Here is a 27,357-nt window from a genome sequence, read left to right as displayed (position 1 = left end):
ACCCCTGATTGAGAGATACTACTATAAAGTGCTGAAGCCCTATTAAAGTCTCTTATTGCTAGTCTTCTAGGCTTTTCCTGAAGACCACACAATTACTTTGAGTCATAACAAATCTGCTCAAGACATTAACTGATCTCATGTCTGCTGACCTCTATTTATCATTCAGCCCTTCCATCCTTTGACTTTATTTAGATTTTCTTAGATCTTCCAGATCTACAGGTAGTCCTTGACTTACAACCATTCAGTTAATGACAGCCTTGGAAAGAACAGTGTATATTCCCTTAGAGAAGGTATACACTGGAGGAGGAAGATGTAAGAGAATGTGTAAGTAGTGCAACAATTCCTAAGAAAAGGAATGTGAGATCATGCAGTTAATGTAAAATTAACAATGGGACAGAAAGAAAAAGATAAGAAGTAAGTTTACTTTCCTGTTGCAAAGCATTTGATTTAAATAATGCCAAAATGCATATGCCAGAACCCCCGATTATTCTTTTGAGGAAACTGTTACAGAGAAGAAGCAACTACTATAATAATGGAAAGTAGAGAATCAGAATGGTATAAAAAACAAAAAAGAGTGAGATAAAGAAGTAGTCCTAACTTACAACCATCTGTTTAGTGACTGTTCAAAATAACAATGGCACAGAAAATATTGAATTATGGTCATTTTTCACACTTCCCATTATAGTAGCATCCCCATGGTCATGGGATCAAAATTCAGATGCTTGGCAACTGGCATGTACTTATGACAGTTGTAGTGTCCTGGGTCATATGATCCCTTTTTGAGGCATTCTGACAAGCAAAGTCTATGGGGAAGCCTGATTTGATTAACAACTGTGCTACTAACTTAATAGTTGCAGTGATTCACTTAACAACTGTGTCGAGAAAGTTCATAAAATACACTAAAATTCACTTACCTTGTTTAACAAAGATAATTTAGGGCTCAGTTGGGGTCGCAAATCGAGGACTATCTCTATATGACATTGGCCAATTCATGTCTGTACTTAATGCTTTTTGGTTTAAATATTTTTCCAGTGTGTTTTTACAATTCAATTTTTATTTAAAAACTACATTCTTACCTTTAGCCATTTTTAACACTTTTCTTTTGGTACAGTATAAATTGGGTGGGAAAGTTATAAAAAGTTAATGTGAGTATGACTGAGATTATAAATCACAATAGTAAGCTTAGATTTGGACAACAATTATTCCTGGTTAGTAATTACTAAATAATAATGATTAATCAATTAATTCTATTACAAGTATCTTATTTGATATCTCCCAAATGTTTTAGAATTTATATTGGGAAGTTATATTAAGAGGTGTCCAAACCATCTAAAGTTTTTCTACACATACGTCTTCTACCGTGCTCCCAGCAATATTTCTGTAGTGTTATTTTTGGAAATGCACCAGCAATACGCATGGAATATTTATGAATTTCCAACCTCTGTCGTAATTCAGTTTAGGAGAGATCCTTATTGGTGTCATTCATAGATAGATAGATAGATAGATAGATAGATAGATAGATAGATAGATAGATAGATAGATAGATAGACAGACAGACAGACAGACAGACAGACAGACAGACAGACAGACAGATAGCGATAGTAATAGAGATATAATATATATATTATACTAGCTGGATACCCGTGCTTCGCTACGAAACTATGTGATGGGGCTTGAAAAATTGACACTTAAAGCTTGAAAATTAATGAGTAGTTAAAAAAGTGACTATAATTTTGTTAGAGACGATAAGCTAAGTTTCTGATATAGATATTATTGTAAGTGTAACAACAATGAAACAGATGGGCTTAAACCCTTTAATCCCAGCAGCTGGTGACTGCGTGCATGCGTGCGCACAGAGTGGGCTCTGTGTGCCACCTCTGGCACATGTGCCATAGGTTCGCCATCACGGGAATAGAGGATAGCTACATTTTTAATAGAAATAGTAAATAATCTTTGAAAACTAAGCTGAATTCCTGGATAATATTTATAAAGGCATGTTCTTCACTGTCACTGTGGATATCTACAATGAAAGCATATTCTGATTGAGTCATTCTATGAGGAAGGTGGTTTCTAAATTCAGGTAGATAGACAGACAGACAGACAAATACTGGTATGCATCCACTGACTCTCTACCTAAGACTATCAGAATTGTATAAACGTGAAGGTAAAAAATAATTTGTATTCAGTTGATAACAATCTATTTGCTAATGTTCCTTGACAGAAAATATTTAGAACAGAAAGATCTCAATTGATGTTATCCATCAGTTTTTCTTTAGTAATATGGCCTGTTACCAAGAGCTCCCAGGTGTGCTTTATGACACAGTAGATACTTCAGAGCCTTTTGATGCCAACTGCCTTCTAGAACCATCTCCCTCAACGACCGTTGCAAACAGAACCTCAAGAGAAACAGTTAAACTAAAGGAGCCACATCATGTTATTGTCCCTGTTAGTGATGTTTTGGCTGTCCCCCATTATGGCAGTTGACTCCTGGCCATGCAGCTACGAGCAAATGATTTATTCAGTTAAGTCTCACCATTTGGTCACGTCACCATCAGGTATGCTGCTTAATTTCAGCCACAATCACCCTTACATATTGCATCACCCATGTGGAAATCATTTTTTCCATGGTATTTCTCCAGCTCTTTATCTTGGAGAAAGGTTATTCATCAGCCTTGATATGTTTGAGAGCAGCATTCTCCCTCTAACCATCCCCAACGGTTTTACAAGGCCACCTGCCATTGTTAGTAGTGCTGTCTTTGGGCAGAATTCGATTGTGGCAGTGGTGAATGGCGTCGTCTTTCTCTATCTCTATGCCACATGGAAGAGATGGCTGCATTCAAAGGGGATTACTCATCCGGTTACTGAACTTGCCAGCTACAAATGCTGCTTTGCTCTAAATGATCCTGCCTGTGACAAAGTCAATGAACTTGTTCTGGCATACGACTCAGGCAATTTGGTTAGCAACAGTGAGATCTTTTATTCACAAAATGGGGGCTACATATTTGAATCTTTAAAAAATAGACCATTGAAGGATGGCATTCTACTTGGTATCTATGTTTTTGCTTCCTCAGCAAATTTTGGAATGCTCCTCAAGGATGCCAGTCATCCAGAGACTGCATACTTCATATATGGAGATATTGAATCCATAAAAAATGAAACAGGAACATCCTTTAAGTCAAAATTCTTAGAAGGTTATATAATTGAAAGCACACTCCCCCCTGGTATGAGAGGTTTTATCTTGCTATGGACTAACAAAACATTCATGAGCTCCTCAAATAATGGACTGACTACAGATATTATTACTGTACTACCCACAGACAGCTATCCTAATAAAACTCTTCCAGAACGTATTTGCTTTGCAGCTGCCTCTAGTAATGAATTTGCAGTCCTCACTGAGACTCAGCTTTTCTACGGAAACCTGGATATGGTTGCTAGAAAAATGGTACATTTGGGAGACAAAAATGTTTCCTTATCCCATGTTTCTTGTGAAGCTATGTTATTTGAAAATATTGGAATGCTTAGCATCATCCGTCCATTTCCCAGCAATGTATCTCAATACTATCATTTTCAAAAATGCATCTTCAACATCCAGGCTAAGCTCATGACTGTGCAGCCACCACTGCAATCCTGTCCAATGGAGATCCTCACGGGTGATTTCCATAACAGGATGTATTATATTGATACAAAGCAGCAGCTTCATTTTAATGCCACGTTTGTACCAAAGCCAGGAACTGGTGCTTATCCATATGTAATGTTAAGCAATCCATATGTTTTGGCATTCGAGGCACACATTATGGAGGATGGCTACACTTTTAATGGAAACACTAAATACAGCTTGAAAATTAAATTAGAAGAACAACAATTAATGATAGAAAAACAGAACTCAACACTCTTAAAGAAGGTGTCATCTGTTACTGTGGACATCTATAACAAAGGGATATTCTGCATTGACATGCATCCGTTGACAGCTCTTATTGCAGTGGACTGCCCACCTAAGAAACACATCAGAATTTTAAAGAAAACAACAGGTTGCAATCAAGGTCTCTTTGAACCAAGACTACTACAGAATCTTGTTTATTCAATTGATAAGGAACTATATGATCCTTTGTTCCTTGGTAGAAAAAAATTAGAACAGGACAATCTTAATGTGACCTATAAATATGACATTTGGGGATGTCCTCTTCTCTTCTATTATGATAAGCAGTGGCTTCCAAAACTTGAATTATGGGATGACAATGAATTTGTGGAAAACGTTCATGCGGATTTTGTACTGTATGAAATAAATGGAATGCACAATTATGATTATCTCTTGACTGAAGTACAGGCCAATTGTTTGTCAGAGGCCCAGAACTGGATCAAACAATTAGCAAATTTTCCAGGCTCTCCACACATTGCATGGACTAAATATAATTATGTGAGTTGCAAGCAACCCAAAGGAAACAAGTCTTTACCATCAGTTAATTCAAAGTACCAAGTTTTAAACTGGAATGAAAGAAATAGAATACTTTTTCCACAATACAATGGTTTTTATGTCTTCAGAGCTACGATTGTAGATAGGTTATATAGCTATTGTGACCTTACCACAGTTTTCAGTGTGTACATTCATGGATCCCCCCCCAAATCTAAGGTCAGTGTTGGGAAAGCGCTAATTAGTTTTCTTGTTCTCATATTTGGCACAATGCTGATGGTTTATTTTTTTCTTAAATTACTAAAGGAATACTCAAGAATGAAATAAATTTAACCCATCTCATTTCACAACCTACTGTAGAACAATAAATGTGAGTGTAACTATACTAAGATTTTTTTTTCTTTTGCTCCCTGGTTTGAAATAAGAATATACTGTAATAAATGTTACGTTTGTATATGTGCATGTATGTATGTATTCTTGTTTCTCTTGTTTCATCAAATTATTTTCAAGAATATTTACTACATTAATGGTCATATGAATAATCATCTCTTTTTAGGACCATTGATAAAAATTGACAATGCGTTATATCAATTTTATTTCCTCTTCATTTTTAGTGGCTGGCAATGGCCTTATTTGTTTCTATTTTCCTCACCTCAAAACCTTAAATCTTGCAAAAACATGTTTCAGATTGGACACTGATAATTGAAATTGGTTAGTCTGTACACAAAACATTTGCCCATCCTGATACCTTCATTTTACAGTTAAAAAAACCCACGGTGGGGAATGTAGTGAATATGATGCACAATTTTATTTTATTTATTTTATTTACAGCAAATCTATTATAAATATAATACATTTCTTGAAAAGCTTAACTTTCTTTAAAAAAACAGATCAACTGAATTGCTCTAGTTACATAATAAAGTGAATGGATTTAACTGACAAAACATTTCTTTGTTTGAAACAGTGAATTTTGTACTGAGATGAATTCAAACTGCTGTCAAAAATTGTAGAATATTAAGTGGAGTTATATATGCAATTGCAATGAGAATTGCTTAACAGTATATGAGGCAAATCTCAAATTCAACTTTTTAAAAATTGAAAATGAAAAACAGAAGAATTGGACTGGAATAAATTGGATCCTAGTTAACTTCACAGAAACAACATGATATAATTATCAATCTATGGCTTACTCAAAAAAGCCAACAAGGAACTTTTTTCCTAAATTGCCATCTAATACAGCCACAAATATTAACACATGCTGTACATTTTTTTCAGCAGTAAAGATGTCCGAGGGTTTCCCAATTTAATTCTTAGGAATCTTAAAAGTTACGTGGTTATTTCCATTTAACTTATGAAACATTTTTAAAAAGAAAGAAACTGGAATTCAAGATGCTCGGTATTATGAAACAAAAATAGGCATGTAATCATATTATGTGGAAGATTTATCTACAACTTTTTAACAGGTTATATGCCAAGGTTGCAAATTCAAAGAAATAACAGTACTTAGTTTTGTTTTTAAAACAAACTCATAAGTCAAATACTGTTAATAATAATCAGGGCTGGCACTGAATTCTGTTGACTTGTTTCAAATAAAGTAACTTGATGGGAAAGCTTGGCAAATATTCGTGGGGTTCCAAGATTATACACTCCAGTATGAACAAAGCAAGCCTTTAACTGAAGGCTAGATACTTCATAGGCTTTTAGCTGAAGCTTGTATTGTGTTTGCCCAAGCCAGGTAAATGAACCATGGATTTCAAGAGCTTCTGGACTGGAAAAGAGAAAGCACAGGGGTCACAATTTCTTCCTGCTTATACCCTTTTTTTTTTTTTTTTAAATTTGATTTATATGCCGCCCTTCTCCGGAGACTCAGGGCGGCTTACAATGCGTTAAGCAATAGCCTTCATTCTTTTGTATATTTTATACAAAGTCAGCTTATTGCCCCCACAAACTGGGTCCTCATTTCACCTACCTTAGAAAGGATGGAAGGCTGAGTCAACCTTGAGCCTTGGAGAGATTCGAACCAGCAGAAATTGCAGGCAGCTGTGTTAATAACAGGGTGCACTAAACCACTGTACTATCAAGGCTCTTGTTCTAAACAATGTATTATTTGTCCTCAACACATCATTTGTGGATGTTAACGAGAATTTTATGTAAAATATTTGCACCGAGTATAAAATTATAAATGGGAAAATTCTATTACTTAAATCTATAATACTACCCTAACCCTCTATTACCATTATATGAAAAAGGTTTTAAGCATCCCAGGTCAGGCTAATAGCTTCACACTGACATCATGCAGTTATTTAGGTTATCAGTAATTGTTAGTTCTAACTAAACATGCCCCTTCTGGTACTTCACCAATTTGAAACTTGTAAAACCATTAAACCAAAAACAAATTAGAAATATGCTTTGATAAGCTCTGATATTTAAATTTCTTAGACAGGATATAATATTCTAAAGAATCTTCTCTAGGAATCTAATTCAAAGAATCTTCCCAAGTATAAATGGCTTATAGGCTGTAAAAATTACCTCGTTGTTTTATGTCGCAGATCAATTATCACATCAACGTCAGCTTCAGAACAATTTGAAAGTAGAAGAGTAACTGGAACTATACAAAGGCTGGAAATAAAATTTGCATCAATTGCAACTAGATCAACTATTCAGTTGAATCAATTGTAGAGCACAATTACCCTTGCTTTTTAAAAACAACAACAACAGTGAAATATGCTAGTTTTAAACAAAGTAAGAAGCTGCAGTCAACTGCCAAACAAAAATGGACCATTCTGAAAAAAAAAAATAGAACAGCATGTTCTGCTTGCGGGATAAATGGAAATATATTTTATTTGACAGGTTTCTATTAGAATTCCAATTTGAAATATAAATCAAACATCAACTTGCACATCTCTTTTAAAGAAGAACTTATATATTAAATTTAGGTATCGTTATCTGTGAAGAGAAGGGCTTCTTACATTCATAAAAGGAATTGAGTTTAATTAAATATTTTATATTGGAAAAAATGATGGGAAAGCATTTTTTGCTTACTCTCATTAAATACCTAGTATAATTTACCATTCTTTCCCAGAAAGCCTCCCTTGAGCAGCTTCTCAGAAGGCACAGGATTACAGTAGCAAAGAATCTCAAGCAATTATTTCTATTGAGAAAAAAATTCTACTGGATGCAACTGTGGATCCAACCCATAAGCCTCCCAAGAGTACTTCTGTCTCACGTTTATACGAAGATTGTGTCAATTACTGTTAAAAATTGTACATAAGAAATGTTTCTTAAGGTAAAAATAGGGAACAGAATAGCTAGGGCTATGGATTCTTAAAAATTAGGATTTCAAGGTAACATAATAAAATATCATGGAAGGTTAGCTAAAAGTTATTTTATTTCAATACAAGAGCCCAAGAAAATAATTTATTGTGGATTTTCTTGTTAGGTATTCTGTGTTGTTTCAAAAAGGAATCAAGCTAGAGCAGGTGTTCCCAACCTTTTCTATACCCCGCACCCCTAGAAAGCTTCTGATATATTCTCGCACCCCTTAAAAAATAATTATATGCATATAATTATGCATATACACTGTAATTTTGAAACTTCTAAACACAGATTTTCGCATCCCCTGGAATATCGTCTCACACCCCCAGGGTGAATTTGAACCCTGCAGAAAACAAATTTCATTCTTTCCATCTTATCAGCACAGATGTACTTCTTTAGCAATAGTCCTCAAGCAAATCACTCCCTAAGCAAATATATTTGTTCATGTTCAGTGGAGAAAATAGGCTTCACTTTTAGACTTGTATAAATAATATTTTATGCTTTGCAGTGGAATGTTATAATGAGTGCCATATATTTCTAAAAAAGGAAGGAAAATGGCTGGAAGGTTAATGCTGGTTACAGTCTATAGAGTAAAAAAAAGAAATATTCAAACCTTTTCTGATTAAAGGAGTGATTAAATGTTTCAGGATAATGAAGACTAGTTTTAATAAGATTGGAAAACTGTTCTACAGATGGTCTGGATGATACCGTTGTGTTTTCTTGGCGAAAAATATTTGAAAGGCCTATTTCTGTGGATTCCTGTAACATAAAAAATATTCAGAAAATATTTAGGTTCAAGAAACACTTTGAATTCTATATATGACAAATAGATTATACCATATAAATGAAAGAAAGTCAGTCAGTGGGTTGTACTTATGAATCAAGTGCAGCAGATAAAAAATACAAAAAAATTGTAAGATATCTGATGACATAATTCCAGAGAATTCACATAACTAAATGATTGTCTTTATAAGGTACAAAACACTTGAAATTCAAATTATTCTGAAAACGTTTCAAGCACAAAAGTTCAGTTTCAAAGATCAGCTTATCAGGGTTTATGAGAAACCAGTAATTTGAACCATTTTTCATTTTTTTTCTAACTCTTCTATACCTATGATTATAGCAAGGCATAATTTGGGATAATCTTTCATATACAGTCAGTCCAAAATTTCTGTTGCTAAGCAAGACAGTTAAGTGAATTTTGCTCCATTTTACGACATTTCTTGCCACAATTGTTAACTGAATCACTGCAATTGTTAAGTAAGTACCATGATTGTTAAGTGAATCTGGCTTCCCCATTGATTTTGATTGTCAGAAGGTCACAAAAGGTGATGACATGATCCTGGGACACAGCATAAATATGAATCAGTTGTCGAACGTCTGAGTTTTGATCAGGTGACCCATAGGGATGCTGCCAGAGTCGTAGGTGTGAAAAATGTTTATAAACTACCTTTTTCAGTGGCATTGTAACTAAACAAATGGTTAAGTCGAGGACTACCTGTATTGTACTTAAATTAGCCTCTGCTCAATGTTAGCATTATACTGCAAATGCAAATAGTTAATACATCCACTTTTTGTCCATTTCACATGAAAATACTTCAATGTGGAGATTAAACATTTAAAAAATAATATTAATGCTTTCTGAAGTAGGTGGTGATGGATTGAGAAGCCAAATTTATTAACAATGTACTTAATTCAAATGCAAGGAATTCACAAACATGGAACAAACCTTCATATTGTGATGAAAAATATTAAACTTTGCTCATGCCCTTGCCCCATGATTATAAAAAGCAGGGGTGAAATGTAAAATTTGTTACTACCGGTTCTGTGGGCATGGCTTGGTGGGGGGGCGGGTAATGTGACTGGGTGGGTGTGGCCAACTTTTTTTTTTATTTTAACTTTTCAAAGCATTTTTTCTGCAAATGCAAAAAAATGCTTTGAAAAACCTCTGCCGATCAGGAACACAGCTGGGATCATCAGAGCCTTTTCAAAGCATTTTTTAAACCACCTCTTCCGCTGAAAAGTTTGCAGAAAAAAATGCTTTAAAAGTCTCTCTGACGTTCCCAACTGAGTTGCCTGATCGTCAGAGAGACTTTTAAAAGCATTTTTTTCTGCAACCTCTTCCGGGGAAGAGGTGGTTAAAAAAATGGTTTGAAAAGGCTCTCTGACGATCAGGCAACTCAGTTGGGAATGTCAGAGAGACTTTTGAAGCATTTTTTTCTGCAACCTCTTCCAGGGAAGAGGTGGTTAAAAAAATGCTTTGAAAAGGCTCTGACGATCAGGCAACACAGCTGGGATCGTCAGAGCCTTTTCAAACCATTTTTTTAACCACCTCTTCCCCGGAAGAGGTTGCAGAAAAAAATGCTTTGAAAAGCCTCTGAGATCCCAGCTGAGCCGCGCAATCATCAGAGGTTTTTTTTTTTCCTTTTAAAAGCATTTTTTTCAGCGGAAGAAGTTGTAGAAAAAATGCTTTTAAAAGTTTTTTAAAAAGCCTCTGATGATCGTGCAGCTCAGCTGGGCATGGTGGTGGTGGGGGGGGGCGCGCAGGGATTTTTGCTACCAGTTCTCTGAACCACCTGCCACTATTGCTACCGGATCGGGCGATCCAGTCCGAACCGGGAGCATTTCACCCCTAATAAAAAGCCTAATTTTTTTTCTTATGTTGCAAGTGACTAGTAAAAAAAATAAACCATGTATAGTACTACAGAAATGTATTTTCCCTAGAATTTCAGTACCTGCTCCAAGTCCTCCCAATCAGAATTCCCAAGTATTTTTTTAAAGCCCTATGAAACAAAAATAGATTACAGCAAGAAGCATCAATGTATAGACTATATTGCTATAAAGCAATGAAGATCGCAGTGGAACATTTGCGAACAAAATGCATTTTCTTAAACCTGACACAGTCCAATTATAGAGATATCAAATTATTGGCTATCATAAATAAACTTTATATTACATTATCTGAATTAGAAATTCTTAGACCAGCTAGACAGAGAGCAGTTCTTGTAAATGAACAGAAGTGATTTAGGTCAGACTGGGTAATAATAAATCTATGCCTGATTCTATTTAGCTTATTTTAATTCCAGTATATTTTAAAATATAAAAATACACTTTTCAAATATAAAAATTCACACCAATCAATCCAACCCTGTCAGCCTTTCATAACCTTGAAGACTTGGTTCTTTCATCTGGCTTGGGGTTGGGGCATATGACAAAGCTGTGGCATGATTCTGCTGATGGTTGTGGCTGCTTTTTTCTACCTTGGTTGCCAATTTCTATTTATTGTGATATTAGATTTTATTAAGATACTGTCATTTTAAATTATTATTAGCTTCCTAGAAATATGACATTGAAATGAGTGGCCATGTCAATTCAAACAAACAAACAAACAAACAAACAAACAAACAAACAGACAGACAGACAGACAGACAGACATATCTATATGTGACTCTCTCTATAACTTCTGTTAACAGTATCAGAATCTAACCGAAAGGAAAGTCCCTGCAAGAAATTTAAATCATCCATGCCTACCCAATGCAGATAATTGTAAGAAGCCTCTCTTCAATTTAATTTCTATATAAATACACTGGCTGTAAGTTACTAACCTATGCATCATTTTTCTAAGTTGTCTGAGAAAGCTCCTATCAATTTTATTATGTAAGGCCACACTCCACTGCTTCAAAACTCGTTGAATTTGGTATTTAACACATTTTGATGCAAAAATGTTGCCCCAGTACTCATTATTTGTTTTGTACTTGACTATCATGGCCCCATTGCAGCCTGATTCGAAGGAGAAGGAATTGGAACTGTGACCATCCGACAGGGATGGCACATCTTCCTTGGCATGTTTGGAGAGGCCAGGGGCTGAGGACGATGCTTCCCGGGTCCCTCAGGCATTGAGGGATGTGGTCGACTACATCAGAGACTTGCCTGCCTGCACAGACACAGGGGAGGATTGGCTGCTGACAGGCAGTGGTGCTGATAGGCAGCAGATCTCTGACAAGGAACAGCTTGATCCAAGAGCAAGGAATGTGGAACTTAGGCAAGCCCAGAGAAGGGCTGCAAGGCTACTCATGAGGTCATCCCACTCCTCCTCACAAGGAACACTTGGAGAGTGGAGTAACTTAAGAAGAAGCTGTGGGGAGTTTGTCTTTCCCAGGAACAATTGTTTGCTTTGGCTTACATTCCCCCAGCTTTGACTAGTGCCTGTTGCTGTTTGCCTTGCCTCACTTGGAAGATTGCTCTTTGCCTTTTGTCTTGGACCTAGCCCTTCTCTTGTGGGCTGCTTTTGGCTTTTGCTTCACCTTGCCTTTGGAACTGCTTCTTGTCTTGGACCTTTTCTTTGCTCTAAAGATTGCCATTGTCTTGTGCCTGGACTCTGCCTTGTGAACTGGACTTGGAACACTGGATCTGTGATGACCCGGGGTGTGCCACAAAGGCAATCCAGCTAGAGAATAAGTATGAGTCCCTTTATTACCTCCAAACTTTGCCCCCAATGTCCCTTTACTCTCCGGTCTGCAGAAAAACTCTTCCACAAACCTGTAAGCAGCCAAAACTTCCAACTATAAATCCAACAGGGCAAGATGAGGTAATTAATCCAGCAGGGCAAGCAAGATAGGAAGTCCAGACTTGAAGTAGCATAGCAGTAAATCAAACCAGTTGGGAGGATGCCAGGAACTCAGATAAAGCAGCAAACACAAACTCAGCGTTTGTTCCTGACAACTGCCCCTCCCATTTGCCTCCCTTTTAAACTCCAACTCCAGGTGTATCTTGTGAAGGGAGTCGGGGCCCTCTCCTCCCTCGTAAGCTATGCAACCCATGTTGCTCTCTTCTCCCTTCTTCCCTGCATGCCCTAGGATGAGGAGGGGGTGGGCCTTGGTCTTCATCAGAACCCCCTCTCCCTTGTTCTACCTCTCCCCTGCTCTGCCCAGCCTGACCTTGCCCTTCCCCAGTTTCTCCACAGTCAACGGAGCCACTCTCTTGCTCTCTGTCAGCTGTTCCTCTTCCATCTCAGAGTCAGACTCTGATAGGGGCATGACAGGATCTTGCCCTGTGAGTGGGCTCCTACTCGGTGGCCTTTACTTGTATTGTAAGGACTGTTGTTTGGGGTTTTAGGGGGGCTGCCTTCAGGGTAGCGTGGGGTTGAAGCCTTACCGGTCATTGGAGGGCCGTTTGCTGGAATATTTGTTGAGAGAAATAAAAGACACTCTAGAGGCCTGCCTTGCCTTGAACCATCTGGGTCATAACATTGACATGCTACAAAAGGAAGTTGGGAATAGCTGCAGAGGGCAGACAGAAAGTTGGCCATGCTGGAAAGGTTGCTGCAAAAGGAAGTGGGGAACAGCCGCAGAGGCAGTCAGGAAGTTGGCCATGCTGGGAAGGTCAGTTTATGACATAATTCAAAATGTTATAAACGTTTCCTAAAATGATATTTGACTGTGCTAGTTCAATATGGGCTATTTCCAAAGGAGATTCATTTCTGAATATATCCCAACTTTTTCAGTGAAAACAATACATTAGGAGTTCAGTCAATATTGAAGGCAATATCTTTTGAAAGCTTGACCCAATAGGTCACATGGAAAAGCTAGCATCACAACGGTATGACAATACTTTTGTCATGTTGACATAAATGCTGGACCTTTCAGACTTCTCCTCAAGGAGATTGAAAAGTCAAGAATCCTGGAGGTTACATTTCCAACACATAAGGAGATAGTGTCCTGGAAAAGCTGTTCTATACTTTATGACAAACTGACTTTTCTCAGAGGTGAAATTCATTTCCGCGCAGTGCTTCATCTTTCACGCCTGTTCTGAAGTGGTCTTATTAGAGAAGTTCCTATTTTTAACTTTGCATTAAGTTCTAAAACATTATTTATATTTTTGTAATCTTTAATATAGTCTGAAATCATACTATGTGCAGTACCTGAAAAAAAAATAATCTGATTTTAGCAACAGATTAAAAATCTAATATAACAGCGATTTGCAAAACAAAAAATAGCATAATAATAATTTGGAATTCTTTTTTTCTTTTGCACTCAGGTGTTGTTTTACAATATTTGAAATATTTTACTTAATTTAATGTACTGATTTAGACAAAATCAGAAGTGAAATTTTCCATGATACCTGCTTTTGAGGTAAAGAAAATGCATCTTTTCCAACTGCATTAAGACAGACATGATGCTGGCCTTCCAAAATGAGTTGCTTGTTATCTTCTACAACATATGCCTGTTGGAGGATAAAGTCAAAATAGATCATTACATGTCAGATTCTGCAATATGTTGGGTATAAATGTGTTTTTCCCACAGATATTATGTACAATAAGCATTTTTTTAAAAAATACAAACCAAGTACAAAACATACAATTTGCTTCAGTATTTTATTGAGTTTTACAATATTTTTACTATTATATTATCTTATTATTTTCACTATTATATTACCTTACCTTTATGCAAATTAAGAAAATCTGCTTCTGGAGGCATCTTATAAATGTATATAAACAGTGACAAGAGTTTGTAAAATGTTTCAATATTAGTTTACAAAGAAAGATCTTTAGATCAAGAGAGATATAATTATTGGCTTCCGGTTTGGCTTCCGTCGTTGCCAGACGGTCTTTCGGGACCGCCAGCCTCGTCACCCGTAAGAGCTGCCTCTACAGATGAGAGACGGCTCGAATAACTCCTTTTCATTGAGGAGATATGAGAGAGAGCCGGCGAGAGCAGGTAGAGCCCTCTGCGAACTCCCCAGGTTTTTTTTTTACTCTTGGGGAGGAAGCAGAATGTGGCTCCCTATCCAGCTCGCCGCTGCTCCGGGCTTTGGGGGAACTTTGCGCTTTGCAGAGCCAGACGATGGGACCAACCCAATCAGCGAAAACTAACAGACTGTCTGAACAAGCAGGATGAAATCCGGATTTGGGACTCTAAATTGCAAGTATTTCTAACAACCCTATGATTGATTTTAAAAGTGAAGAAAGAGTGAAAGGGGAAAAAAAAAGAAAGTTTAAAATGGTGACTGGCTGAGGCCTGAGAAGAAAGCTGAAAGCGAAAGTCCTTCCGTTTGAACAGTTTAATACGTTACAAAGTATCTGAAACAATAGCGCTGGCTAGAAGTGAAGAGAAAAATTCCTATTTCATGCTTCTTCCTTCTTAGAGACTTGATATTGATATTGTCTGGAGAGAAGTCTTTTTCTTTAAAAAGAGTCTGTTTGTGTGGCAGGATGGCGTTAAAACTGACAAAGCCAGACAACCAAGCTGTGGGGGGGGGGGCTCCCCCATTTATAAATCACATGAACAAGTTTTGAGCTTGCAGATGCAGAAGAATGGCTTTAAAGACTTAAAGGAATTTGTTTTGGAGGAGATGGCAAGACATGATGAGATTGTGAACCAGAATCTTGAAAAATTTAGACAGGAAATTAAAGAGTTGGTACAACAAAAGTATGATAACCTGAAATGATATATTGTAACAGCTTTGAAAAGCTTTTCAGAAATAATTATAAAGATGGATAAAGATATCAACTTAGAAATAGAGTCTAAAATGAAGGAAGCTGGTTATAAGATTCATAATCTGGATAATAAAATACAAAGAATTGAAAATGATTTGATAAATATTCAAGAAAATAGCTCAGAAGTAGAGTCTAAAATAAAGGAAGCTGATCACAAGACTTACAATGCAGATAATATAAAACAAAGGATTGAAAATGAAGTCACAATGATACAATTCAGATCTATGGAATTTGCGATCAGAATGAGGGGAATACAGGAAAATAAAAGAGAGGACTTGAGAAAGATGTCTGCTGAAGTTCTGGCTGTGATTTTAAAGGTTAGTCCTGAAGATGTATTCTGTAAGATTGACAAGGCCTACAGAGTAAATTCTTGGGTGGCAAAGCAGAGGCAGTTGCCCAGAGATGTGGTGATTTACTTTACTTTTTGGTGACTGAGGTAAAGAAACAAAACATCCCATTTAGGTGGGATGCTCCAGTTGGTATAATATTGAGATATCAAGGAGAAAGATATCAACTAAATACTGTTGAAAAAGCGGAAGAATTTTACTACAAGGTTTTTAAAATGGGCCCAACATCTCCACGTATGTCACCAGTGTCAGGAACACAGGAGGGGGATAAAGAAAAGCAAAATGAACAAGAAATTGAAACTCAGGATAAGCAGATGGAGATGGAGGTAATGGAAAAACAACAAGTTACAGAGGGCTTTTTGGATGAGCCGCTTTTGGATTCTCCTTCAGAGGCTATAGCTGGATCACCTATAAATATAAGAGAGGCGGCTTTGGACCTTGATTTGATGTTTTATCAAGTTACAGACCAGCATGTAACTCAATCAGCTGATATACAAGTCCTAGGAAGGCAACCAGGATGGAGATCTAAACCACAACAAGTTAAGAAAAGAAGAAGCAGGTCCTACAAAAATAAAAAATTTAAAACTAAACAATTTTTTTTTCTTTTTCTTTTTTAGCCAACAGATTAATGCCAGTTACTTAAGAGACGATTAAATATAATAAGCGGGATTTATAGAAGGCTGATACATGAAAATATAACTGAGGCAAATTACAGACTTATACTATTTTGAGAAGAATAACAGATCTCTGCAGTGCTGGTGTTTTTGGGATGTGGAAGATGGCCTTTGATTGAACGGATTGGAACTTTCTATTTTGGACTCTTTGAAAAATGGATTATGTATATGTTGAGTTATAAGGCAAGAGAACTATGGAATTGGGGCATGCAGAAGATCTGGTTGTTACCTTAACATGGTGGTTGGAATTAATAATCTAGACAAAAGACACTACAGAAGATTCTACATGGAATATAAATATAAAGTCATGCGGGTGGTTTTTTATATACAGAAACATTTATTATTGATGGGGGCAGATGGTAATTGAAGATACCGAATACACTGTTGGAAGCAGAACTTAATGTTACCCTAACATGGGCGATGGAATTAATAATCTAGTTGAAAGACATTACAGAAGATACTATATGGATTACAAATTTAAAGTCATTTGAGGATTTTATTTATATATGGAAATATCTTTTAGTGGTGCGGGCAGAAGAACAAAGATATTAAAAATATTATGTATGGTAGACCTGTAGGAAAGTGGGTGGAGATAGGTTAGGTTACTGATTGTTTAGTTTAGGAAAAGGGATGTTATGTTCAGATATTAATATACTTAAAAGATTTGAATTAAGAGATATATGTGTGGGGATGGAGGAAATGGGTAGATTATGAGTTGAATAAATGTTAAATTAGGATTTATTATATAGTTTTATAGTTGAATGTTGCTTTGAAATGTATAGTATAGGGGGGATATAATAATAATGTTAGAAAGAAATGGTTAGCATATAGGGGGTGGTGTAAAAGGATGGTAAAGTATTATATAATGTGATATCAATTTGGATTTTATCTTGGAGAAGCCATGGGGGGAGGGGAGGGTGAAGGGGGGTGGGGGGGGAAGGGGGAAAAATCTGTATTTGAAAAACTTTTTCAATAAAAAAAAAGAGAGATATATATAATTATTAATAGTAAAAAAATATTCCCAAGAATTTGTGTCTACATAGATTAGCTTTCCATACATCATCTATTATTAAAATAGCCTTTAAAGTCGTAAGTAATTTGGGACCTGATTATCCAAGAATCTGCCACTCCTTTTATGAATTCTACCTGGATATTAAATTCCAGAAAGGAGGAAAAAGAGGCACTTCTAAAAATGGTCCTGCTGACATATCTATCACATTGGAGAAGTCTTCCTGCAGTCCTGTTCTCAGGTAATGAAATGCAATCCATTGGAATTTGAGTTTAAACCAAATCTGTAAAGGTGCATCTCTTTCACAAGATTTTTCATTGTTAATCACTGTTAGTAGTATTTTCCATGTTTGCATCAACTTTTCAGACTGTGGATATGTTTGAATTTTAAAGTTTCAATGAGAAGGTGGGTATTTATTGAAAAAATGAATACCTTGGCTTCTAAAGCTAAAATATGATCATGAGAGCTAGATTTTAATGGAACACTAGCTGTCCTGAATAGAGAGTAACAAACTGGATATGAATTCATAAATGCAAATGGATTTAGACTACAAGAGGCACAATTAGCAAACCAATATAGATACTATTCAATCCATTATAAAAAGGCTGCATACACATGCATCTACATGCTCCAACATTCAGTTTTATGGACTTGAGTCAGAATATTTAAACAGAAACTTATTTCACCTTAAGACATTAAAATTATCTGGGAGTAATCAAGAAGATAGGGTGTTGTTTTCTCTCTAAGGGTGGACCAGCTGCTCAGATATGATCTAAGACAGATCCTTTTATTTCAATAACACAATGGATTCAAAAACATAGCCTTCTTGTAATGATATCTCAGATAAAAAAAATATTTAGGCATTACTAAGTACTTTCCATAGGAATCACTTGAAATTATCCCATTCTCTTCGGTCTATGATAATAATGCTGAACAATCTATCACTATTGCACTAAATACTTAGCGTATTTTTCGGAGTATAAGACGCACCGGAGTATAAGACACAGCTTAGTTTTTGGGGAGGAAAATAGGAAAAAAAAAATCTGCCTACCAGATATTCATCTGGCTAGCGGCCTTAGTCTGGTCAGCTTCAGCACGTTGGTTTGCTGGTTTTTTATCCTCTGCTTTGGGATAAAAAAACAGCTTCTAAGGCACAGCTAAGAGGAAGCAGCAATGAGAAAAGCAGGCAAAGCACAGGGAAATCGCTTCACTCGGCTAGCGCCTAGTTAGGGCTGGAAAAAAGCTTCTAAAGAACAGCTGAGGGTCGGAGCAAAGCATGGAGATTGCTTCACTCGCTAGCGCCTCGTTAGGGATGAAAAAAGGTTCAAAAAAGCTACATTTGGAATATAAGATGAGCCCAAATTTTCAGCCTCTTTTAGGGGGAGGGGAAGGTGCATTTTATACAGCCAGTTAGTTCTATCACTAACTATTGGAGACGAGTCATTGACCCCTGCAGAGAAAGCTCGCAATTTAGGCATCCTCCTGGATGCACGACTGTCTTTAGATCATATAACAGCCGTGGCCAGAGGAGCTTTCTATCAGGTTCGCCTGATTCGCCAATTGCGTCCCTTTCTAGACCGGGACTCATTATGCACAGTCACTCAAGCTCTCGTCATTTCCCGACTTGACTACTGCAATGCTCTCTACATGGGGCTCCCCTTGAAGTGCACACGGAAGCTCCAACTGGTCCAGAATGCAGCTGCGCGAGTAATTATGGGAGCAACATGGCGCTCACATGTAACATCTCTTCTACGCGAGCTGCACTGGCTTCCGGTGGCCTTTCAAGTACGCTTCAAGGTGTTGGTTCTTACCTTTAAAGTGCTCCATGGCTTAGGACCTGAGTACTTACGAGACCACCTGCTGCAACCGATAACCTCCCACCAACCAATACGCTCTCACAGAGTAGGCCTACTCATAGTACCATCATTAAAACAATGTCATCTAGTAGTTCCAAGGGAGAGAGCCTTCTCTGTGGGGGCACCTACTCTTTGGAACAAAATACCCCCTGGAATACGAATAATCCCAGATCTTTGCACTTTCCGACGTGCCCTGAAGACCTTTCTGTTTCAACAAGCAGGGCTAGCATAAACATCTAAATTCTATGCCAAGGTCTTAGCAGATACACGAAGTTGACTCAATTTATTATTTACTGTTTATAAAAATATATATATATATATATATGCATATGAAATCTTAATCTGTTCACCGCCCTGAGTCCTTCGGGAGAAGGGCGGTATAGAAATTCAATAAATAAATAAATAAATAAATAAATAAATAAATAAATAAATAAATAAATAAATAAATATTCTGAAAAATATGGTAATTTTTTAAAGTTGTAGTAGATTAGTTGCCTATTTTTAGTTTCGTTATACATACCTTCCAGAGTACAATAATATTCAGATCCACTTCACTACATTTCTGTATCTGTCTGACAGCATTGTCACAAGAGCCTTGCAAACTGCTGTGTTGGGTCTGTATTCTTTTTAAGTTGGAATATAAACTTCGGAAAAAGAAGTCAGCACACGGACTGGTTGAACTGATTATCTATTAAAAGGAATAACAAAATTTTATTTTGAAAACTTCCACAAAACTGTGATTCTAAATACATATTGTGATATGCATTTATATGCTGATTCATCAGTACCTCAAAAATTTTCATCAACTTAAAAAAAGTATAATTTGAACATTAGTGCAAAATTAATTCCTCTCTTCCAAATAGCCAATTTTAAACATGCTAGGACTGGATGTTTTTGTTTTAAATATAAAAAGAAGTTATTCTCATACAAAGTAGGAAACTATTTCTGAGAAAAATCTAGAAAAATACATTATTTTTTGTTACAATCTATACAAAATATTAAACAACTACATATTTAGACAGAATATATTCTAAACATATACATACACGTTTGTGTATATGTCTTTTTATATTTTGTATGGCTAGAAAAGAAAATACTGCATTATCATTTTTTTTAAAAGTGCAGACTCATCAAATTTTCTCTTATTTCTAGATCTGATAGATCTTTTTTTTTCTTTTTGTGCTTTTATTTTATACATTGCACAGATGGTAGCAATTTGGCATTGCTGTATTTTTCTCCTAGATGTATTTCATAAGGATATTTCTGTCATGTAAGGTTACAGTCTTTATGAAACTAAACACTTTTGAAACCAAAATATGATAAGCATACCTGTTCATTTCCAAAAACAACATCTGCAAAAGTATAATTTTCTATGGAATAAAGGAGGAAGAAAAAATTCAGTCTCCCAAATGAGAAAACAATTAATTGAAATGAAATAATGAAAAATAAAATGTGATTACTTACCTATTGACTGTTTGCATCTGACTGCTTTTAAACACAGTTTTCCTTTTTCTCTATTAGCCAGTTTAATATCTGGTAAAAAGAATGATAAAATATGAATTGCTTATCATGTCAAAATAATTTAATGTGAACCATCTGTTCCCCCAGAACACAGGTTTCAAATAAAATAAATACATTCCTACAGGTTTCACCATTTATTTGAAAACCAAATTCAAATATTCACTAAAATGTTGTACATAGAAATTACATTACATAAAAGCTGTAGAAAGATGCATAATGTAAAATAACATATAAATTATTATATAAATATTAAGTACAGTAGAGTACCAGAAAATGTACATACAACTCTAATAAAAGTGAATTTTTCAGGATATTGTCCATCTAGATATTACTAAGTGATAGAAAGTACTGTAGTTGGAAGAAAAAAAATGCAATATATGTGTTTTTGTGATCATAACTACAAACACAATTGGATTACAGAGATATAGTATATTAGCAAAATTTCAGGGGTTATTTTTAAAAGGTATGGTCTCCAAACAAATCTATTTGATTTTTGGATTATGGTTGCAATGTTGTAACTGTATCAATTTGTTCCATGTAACAGATTTTGCCACATTGTCAAATGGCAAAGAATCAAGAATCAATATACTTGCATGTCATACGCAGGTTTTGTCAGTAACAGTTCCAACAGAGTAATCTCCATAAACTGACATTTTACCTACATCTATTAAAAAATAGCCAATGCTATTTTCAGGGGGCCATACTTCTACTACAGAATATAGGACTGCAGTTATACTACAGTTGCATCTGAACAGTTCCCAGATAAACCAAAGTTAAACATACCACAAAAAGGCTGTATAGGTAGTTCTTAATTTACGACTGGTTGCTTACAACTGTTTCAAGTTATGACAGATCTCCCCAGAGCTACTTCAACCTGTTTTCAAAGTGACCTGCAGTCACTTCATAGCATTTCAGGTGTTTGGCAACCAGCTCATATTTATGGCTGATCCCATGGTCACATGATCAAAATTTGTAACTTTTTTGCTCGTTTCCAGTATTTATTTCTAGTTTTCAGAAAAAAATAAAAACCCAGCCATTGGGGAAAAAGGCTTAATAACCATGGTATTTGCTTAACAACTGATACAAAAATGTAAAAAGAAAATCAAGTCTGCTCATCTGATGCCTTGATTTATGACCACAATGATTTACAAGTTTAATCCTCGGTTCTTGTGCAATTATAATTTGAGGACTATCTGTACAGTAGTCCAAATTCAAAAATTCATTTTACATTTTTGCACTGTTTTCATTATTATAGAAAGGAATAATCTTTGGATTTTTGCCTTGATGATTAAAGATTTTAATGTATGCAATATTTAAATTTTTAAGTGATGATAAGAACCAGTTTATCACTGTGCTGTTTTATAAGATAATAAATATTTAAAATTTATTTGCTGTCTTAACTCCTTCCAACTTATAACCCTTGTCAGTAAACATGAAGAGCTTATGTCCATTTTCTGAGGGAAAAAAAGGGCATTAAGAGTGTAAGGATTCGACCGGAAGCGTCGCGGTGAGACAGTCAGGGAATTAGCGGGCTCTGATGAGCTCCATGAAAACCTGGACTGACGAACCATTGCGGAGGGATCTTCGGACCAGAACTGTCCTGTAGGGACGGGGAAGAAAGAGAGGCACCTCGGAAGACCAAGAGGAACAGGCAAGTTCCTCAAAGGTCCGAAGAATTTCTCTCTGATTTGGCGGCGGGGGCGGCAGCCATTGCAGCTGTCAAGAAGCCGGAGCAACCGGACTAAGTATTGAGCAGGAGCGGTGAATGCAACAGAGTTTTTGAAGCCGGGTGAGTAACAGCCAACCTACAGGCGAAGTAACAACAAAAAGAATTATTTTTAAACTTGAAACCCCCAGTGTAAAAATAGCAGCTAACGGGCATGGGGGGGGGGAGAAAAAAAGGATGCAAGCGGAATTTAAAGGGATAAAACCCCGAAAAGAAAATTGACTTTTGAATAAAATTATTTGGAAAACTTTAAGAATTAGAAGAAGTAACCCCCAAATCGACTGAAGGATTGGAAAAGAAAATAAATAGATCCTTTCTTTTTGAAGGCTAAGAAAAATAAAAGACAATTGGATATTAAGCCCTGCAACAGAAGTGCTGTATACCAAAAGATAAAGTAAAGGAGAGAAAAAAAAAAGAGGGGGAAAAGTACTGTTTAATTTGGACTGGACTATAAAAATTGATTTGGTATTTTTAAAGTTAAAAAGAAGAAAAAAGAAGCTAGATTGTGAACGAGGATTGATACAAAATGGATCAATCCAAAAAATACTTTGTTAAACAATTAAGACAGAGAAGCAAGATACTGAGCCTGAATATAAAGAAGATAAAGATAATGAAAGTAATTTTGGAAAAATAATTGAATATGTAAATAGTAATAATAAAAAGGAGATTTTTAGAGATTACATTGGGATTAACAATGGAAAAAACAGAAAGGGCAGAAAGAGACAAAGAAGGAGAGAAGAGTGGCATAGAAAGAATACAAAGAACCTAAATGATTACACTGGGATTAACAGTGAAAAGAAAAAAGAGGAAAAGGATGGAAAACAACAGGAAATTCAGGGCAAAATAGAAGAGTCCAAATTTGTGAAATACAGAATGATTACACTGGAATAAACAGTGGGGAGAAAAGAAAAGGAGAAAAGAGATGGGAAACAAGGGGAAATTTAGGGCAAAAGAGGAGAGTTCAAGATTTTAAAACACAAAAGAAAAAAAAGGAGAAAGAAAAAAGCAAAAATAAAAATGGGAAGGGAGAAAAAAATGAAAGAGAAAGATGTTATATATAATTAGAATTGAAATATGAATAATAGTAAGAAACAAATGGGAAATCATACAATTGTAAAAATGAAATGAATAACAATTGGAATATTTGTTTTTGTATCTTTGAAATCTAGATAATGACAAGTTTTTCTTTTTTTGAATTTTTTTAGAAATATGAATAAGCATAAACTGTAGCAATTGAAATATCTGTAATGGTATTGAAGAATTGAAATATGAATAGTAGTAAGAAACAAATGGGAAACCATACGATTGTAAAAATGAAATGAATAACAATTGGAATATTTGTTTTTGTATCTTTGAAATCTAGATAATGACAAGTTTTTCTTTTTCTGAATTTTTTTAGAAATATGAATAAGCGTAAACTGTAGCAATTGAAATATCTGTAATGGTATATGGTGGTGAAAGTAGAAAGGATTAAGTTGTAGCTTGGATAACAGCTAGAACATTGTTAAATTTAATTAGGGAAATTGTAACAATTGAAATATTTTATATAATTAACTGATTCATATTAAAATGTTGGATTTATATTAAACAACTGTAATGTTACATAACTAACTAATTTAAGGATATAAAAATAGATGACAATGGGAAGGGGTATAATATAGAAGGGAAAAACTGAATTTGATTATGATTAAGATTAGAGGTGAGAATGAGGGGTAATATTGGTTCTTCAAAAAAAATAAATAGACAAGGAATATATATGGCAAAAAGGAAATATAGAAATTGTAAACTTAATTGAAATGACTAAACATTGTTTAAATTTGTGAACCGGCCAAATACTCTGTTCCAAGAAAATACATTGTATGTTTGTATGTGTGTTTGTCTAAAAAAATAAAAATAAAAAAATTTACAAAAAAACCACAATGTTAAGTAATGTTATAGTGATATATGTAATTAATATGCTATCTAATTAAACTAACGGTGAACTAAGTTTTTTCTTTTTACTAGGTTACACTATATGATTCTATGGCTATAAATCACTCTGGATGATTATTATATTCTATAATAAAACTTCTCTACCAATTTTCAAACAGATTTATAGCACTCCACTGTAATAAAATTATAAAGTTATGTATTTCACAGAATTCCAAATTCCCAAGACTGCCTTTCCAAATAATTAAAGAGCAGCAGCCAAAAGAAGATAAGAAAATAGAACTTGATGTACAAGTTTTGAACTGTACGGTTATTAGGATCTAATAACCCTATTTGAGAGAGAACAATTGCAGCAGCAAAATCATTCACACAATTTCCTCTCATGTGCTTATATTTTTAAAAATCTCCCATGTATTTGCCTTTTTAAAGGCTAGAAAAAAAGACTGGCTATTTTAAAAATAAGTTTGGCTCTTCCAAAGGGAGGTAACTGCTGAATCAGAAGAGGAAAGAGAAAAATATGGCAGTGAGGGTTTGATGGCTGACGCATTCTTCCAGAACAGGACGAAATAAGAAAGAAAAAGTTATAGAAGATCATGGCCTTTGGGCACAATATCCAGCCATGGAGCAAATACGAGCAGTCCACAATCATTAACAAAGCCACCCAGAGTTGCTTGATAGTGAGATAGGCAGCATATAAATTTAATAAATAAAATAAAGATTAACAGAAAAGGTTACTGAGTCCCCAAACTGTATACCCATTTCTCAGGTAAACCACACCAGTAGATTAGGATAACAGAACACACTGAAGATCAGCAACCCACAAGGGACATTGATTGTTAGGCATCAGTGTAAAATAGAGTACTTTTAGGACAAGATTTAAGTTAAGATAGATATGGTTATAAGAAAATAGAAGGTAGTATTATCAAGTAAAAACACAGAAAGGACTAAATGCTAGAACATGAGATAATATTGAAATAAAAATGTAAAACAAAGTATAAAACTGCAGGCTAAGAAAAACAAATTAAGGAATGAGACTTTAGAACGATGAATACAGAATAGAATAATTATAGGTCAGCATATGAATACAGAAGATGAATTGGTAAGGAAAATAAAACATAGAAACAGCACTGCGAAGATCTTCTAGATTAAAAACCAAACCATAAAAATGTTAGTACAGAAATAGAAAATCCCCCCCCCCAAAAAAATCACATCACTGCTATCAAGGAATAGATTTATTTTTGTATAAATCACTTTTCTAATAAATTACTTCCTTATGGGTGTTAGTCAGTGTGTCTTGCCTAGATTTGTACCATCCCTGATCCCATGGCTAAAAAGAATTAAAAAGAATTTGAAGATTTATCTTAGTGTAAATTTAACAAACCTTTATCTTCAGAGAAATTTATGGATTTCTGTAACTTCCAGTTTCTGCTGTTACTAGACACTTGGACTATATGAAATTCTTTTACACCAGCTTCACTCTAAAAAGGGAGATATCAAAATAAAACATGCAAATAATTCATCTGTCTCAAAGGTAAAATATTATCTTAAAATTAAAAATTATAAATAAAGAACTATTCTGTTGTTTATTTTATGCCTAACCGTTTTGGGTGGGGTGAGAGAGGATTAGAGCAGCACAATTTTCAAATCATCCATATACAATAATTTATACAATGTTCCTCACTCAATGAACGTTGTACTTACTCAGGAGCTATGGCCAGCACTTACTAGCATTACTCAATATCTCATTACATGTTCATACAAAAAAAGGGAAGAGTTGGATCTTTTTGTCAAAATCTAAAATTCCTTCAGATTTCATAATTTACTTGGGCTTTACTTTCTCTTTGAGAAATAGGAAAGAGAAATAGGAAATAGAAAAATCACTTGCCGCTAACATCTGTTGGGGGCACAAGAGGGTCAGAATTACAAAACCTGAGACGGCCAGAATGATAAAACTGGTGTTATACCATTGTGATGCAAGCCATAAGTATTTGGATTGTGTATTGTGATACCATATGCACATACAAAAGGGGTGGAACTTGCAATCAACACTGCTTTCATCATTTTGTCAAAAACAGATATCAGCCCTATAAAGTAGACTAGACTAAGAAACCAATGCCATATAATCCAATTTTATTAGAACAGCTGTTGTAACAGAATCTTGCAAGTCTGAATGTGCTGCCCCATCTCTTACTTTATCTTTGTGTGATTTAGGAAGAAGTCTAAGATGTTTACTCAGATTAGCTTATTGGGATGGGCCTCTTGTACTTCATGTTCATTCCCTATGCCCTCCACATCAGCACAATCCTGTGTTGCCCCTTTTCCAATATGATTTATATCTATCCAGCTCACTGTATTTTAACCAGAATTATCTCTGTGGAAAGATTAGAAATAGGCTCTGATCTTATCCACTCTTTCCTCAGCTCTCATGGTAATGAAAAACAGAGCAGAATATTGAACATTTAATTTTACGCTGCAGGAATACACTCGCTTTATAGAAATTTTATTCTTAGAGAATCAAAGACACATGATCTTTAGGTTTGGTTGCTCACTTCCTTCTGCAGCAAATCAAATTAGATAGAGATGAAAAATAACAATGTTTAAAATTTAGATAGACTTCATCCCAGAGAAAAAAAGAAGTTTAAAAGTTGTTAAATAAGGATTTCCATATGAATAAAATCTGAATACTACAGAGACACTTTAAAACTATATTTACTCTAATCAGTGGTGAAATCAAAATTTTTTTACTACCGGTTCTGTGGGCGTGGCTTGGTGGGCGTGGTGTGGCTTGGTGGGTATGGCAGGGGAAGGATACTGCAAAATCCCCATTCCCTCCCCACTCCTGGGAGAAGGATATTGCAAAATCTCCATTCCTACTCCACTCTGGGGCCAGCCAGAGATGGTATTTGCCGGTTCTCTGAACTACTCAAAATTTCCGCTACCGGTTCTCTGAACTCAAAATTTCTGCTACCGGTTCTCCAGAAGCTATCAGAACCTGCTGGATTTCACCCCTGCTCTAGATACGTTTCAAAAGTTAATTATCTGAATCCTGAAGCACACACTAAACAATTAAAAACAAA

The 27,357-nt window shown here is 35.4% G+C and overlaps 2 protein-coding genes across 2 annotated transcripts in view; one reads left to right on the top strand and one right to left on the bottom strand.

The window, feature by feature from the left end:
* Positions 1-2,557: 2,557 nt before the first annotated feature.
* CATSPERD (cation channel sperm associated auxiliary subunit delta) lies at positions 2,558-5,073 on the top strand. Its single transcript, XM_070940988.1, has 2 exons — positions 2,558-4,627; positions 5,023-5,073. The coding sequence occupies exons 1-2, from the start codon at positions 2,558-2,560 to the stop codon at positions 5,071-5,073; spliced, it is 2,121 nt and encodes a 706-aa protein (XP_070797089.1).
* Positions 5,074-5,316: 243 nt separating this feature from the next.
* Positions 5,317-27,357, bottom strand: part of TRAPPC8 (trafficking protein particle complex subunit 8) — a 72,229-nt gene continuing 50,188 nt past the window's right edge. The window contains exons 22-29 of the mRNA XM_070940565.1: positions 25,662-25,758; positions 20,569-20,637; positions 20,434-20,474; positions 19,625-19,792; positions 13,844-13,945; positions 8,337-8,482; positions 6,938-7,027; positions 5,317-6,176 (exon numbers count right to left, since the gene is read on the bottom strand). Of these exons, the coding sequence (XP_070796666.1) occupies positions 5,942-6,176; positions 6,938-7,027; positions 8,337-8,482; positions 13,844-13,945; positions 19,625-19,792; positions 20,434-20,474; positions 20,569-20,637; positions 25,662-25,758 (948 nt within the window). The 3' untranslated portion in view covers positions 5,317-5,941. The remainder of the gene's footprint in view (positions 6,177-6,937; positions 7,028-8,336; positions 8,483-13,843; positions 13,946-19,624; positions 19,793-20,433; positions 20,475-20,568; positions 20,638-25,661; positions 25,759-27,357) is intronic.

This window comes from Pituophis catenifer, unplaced genomic scaffold, assembly GCF_029215685.1.
Source record: "Pituophis catenifer annectens isolate HBS135680 unplaced genomic scaffold, rPitCat1.0.hap2 SCAF_3, whole genome shotgun sequence".
Taxonomy (NCBI): domain Eukaryota; kingdom Metazoa; phylum Chordata; class Lepidosauria; order Squamata; family Colubridae; genus Pituophis; species Pituophis catenifer.
This window is presented reverse-complemented; position numbering and strand designations above follow the sequence as displayed.

Bases quoted from the DNA above. Each gene is read 5' to 3' on its own strand.
- CATSPERD (XM_070940988.1), top strand. From the start codon at position 2,558: ATGCTGCTTAATTTCAGCCACAATCACCCTTACATATTGCATCACCCA. The intron at 4,628-5,022 runs GTCAGTGTTGGG...CTTCATTTTTAG, and splicing joins GATCCCCCCCCAAATCTAAG to TGGCTGGCAATGGCCTTATT.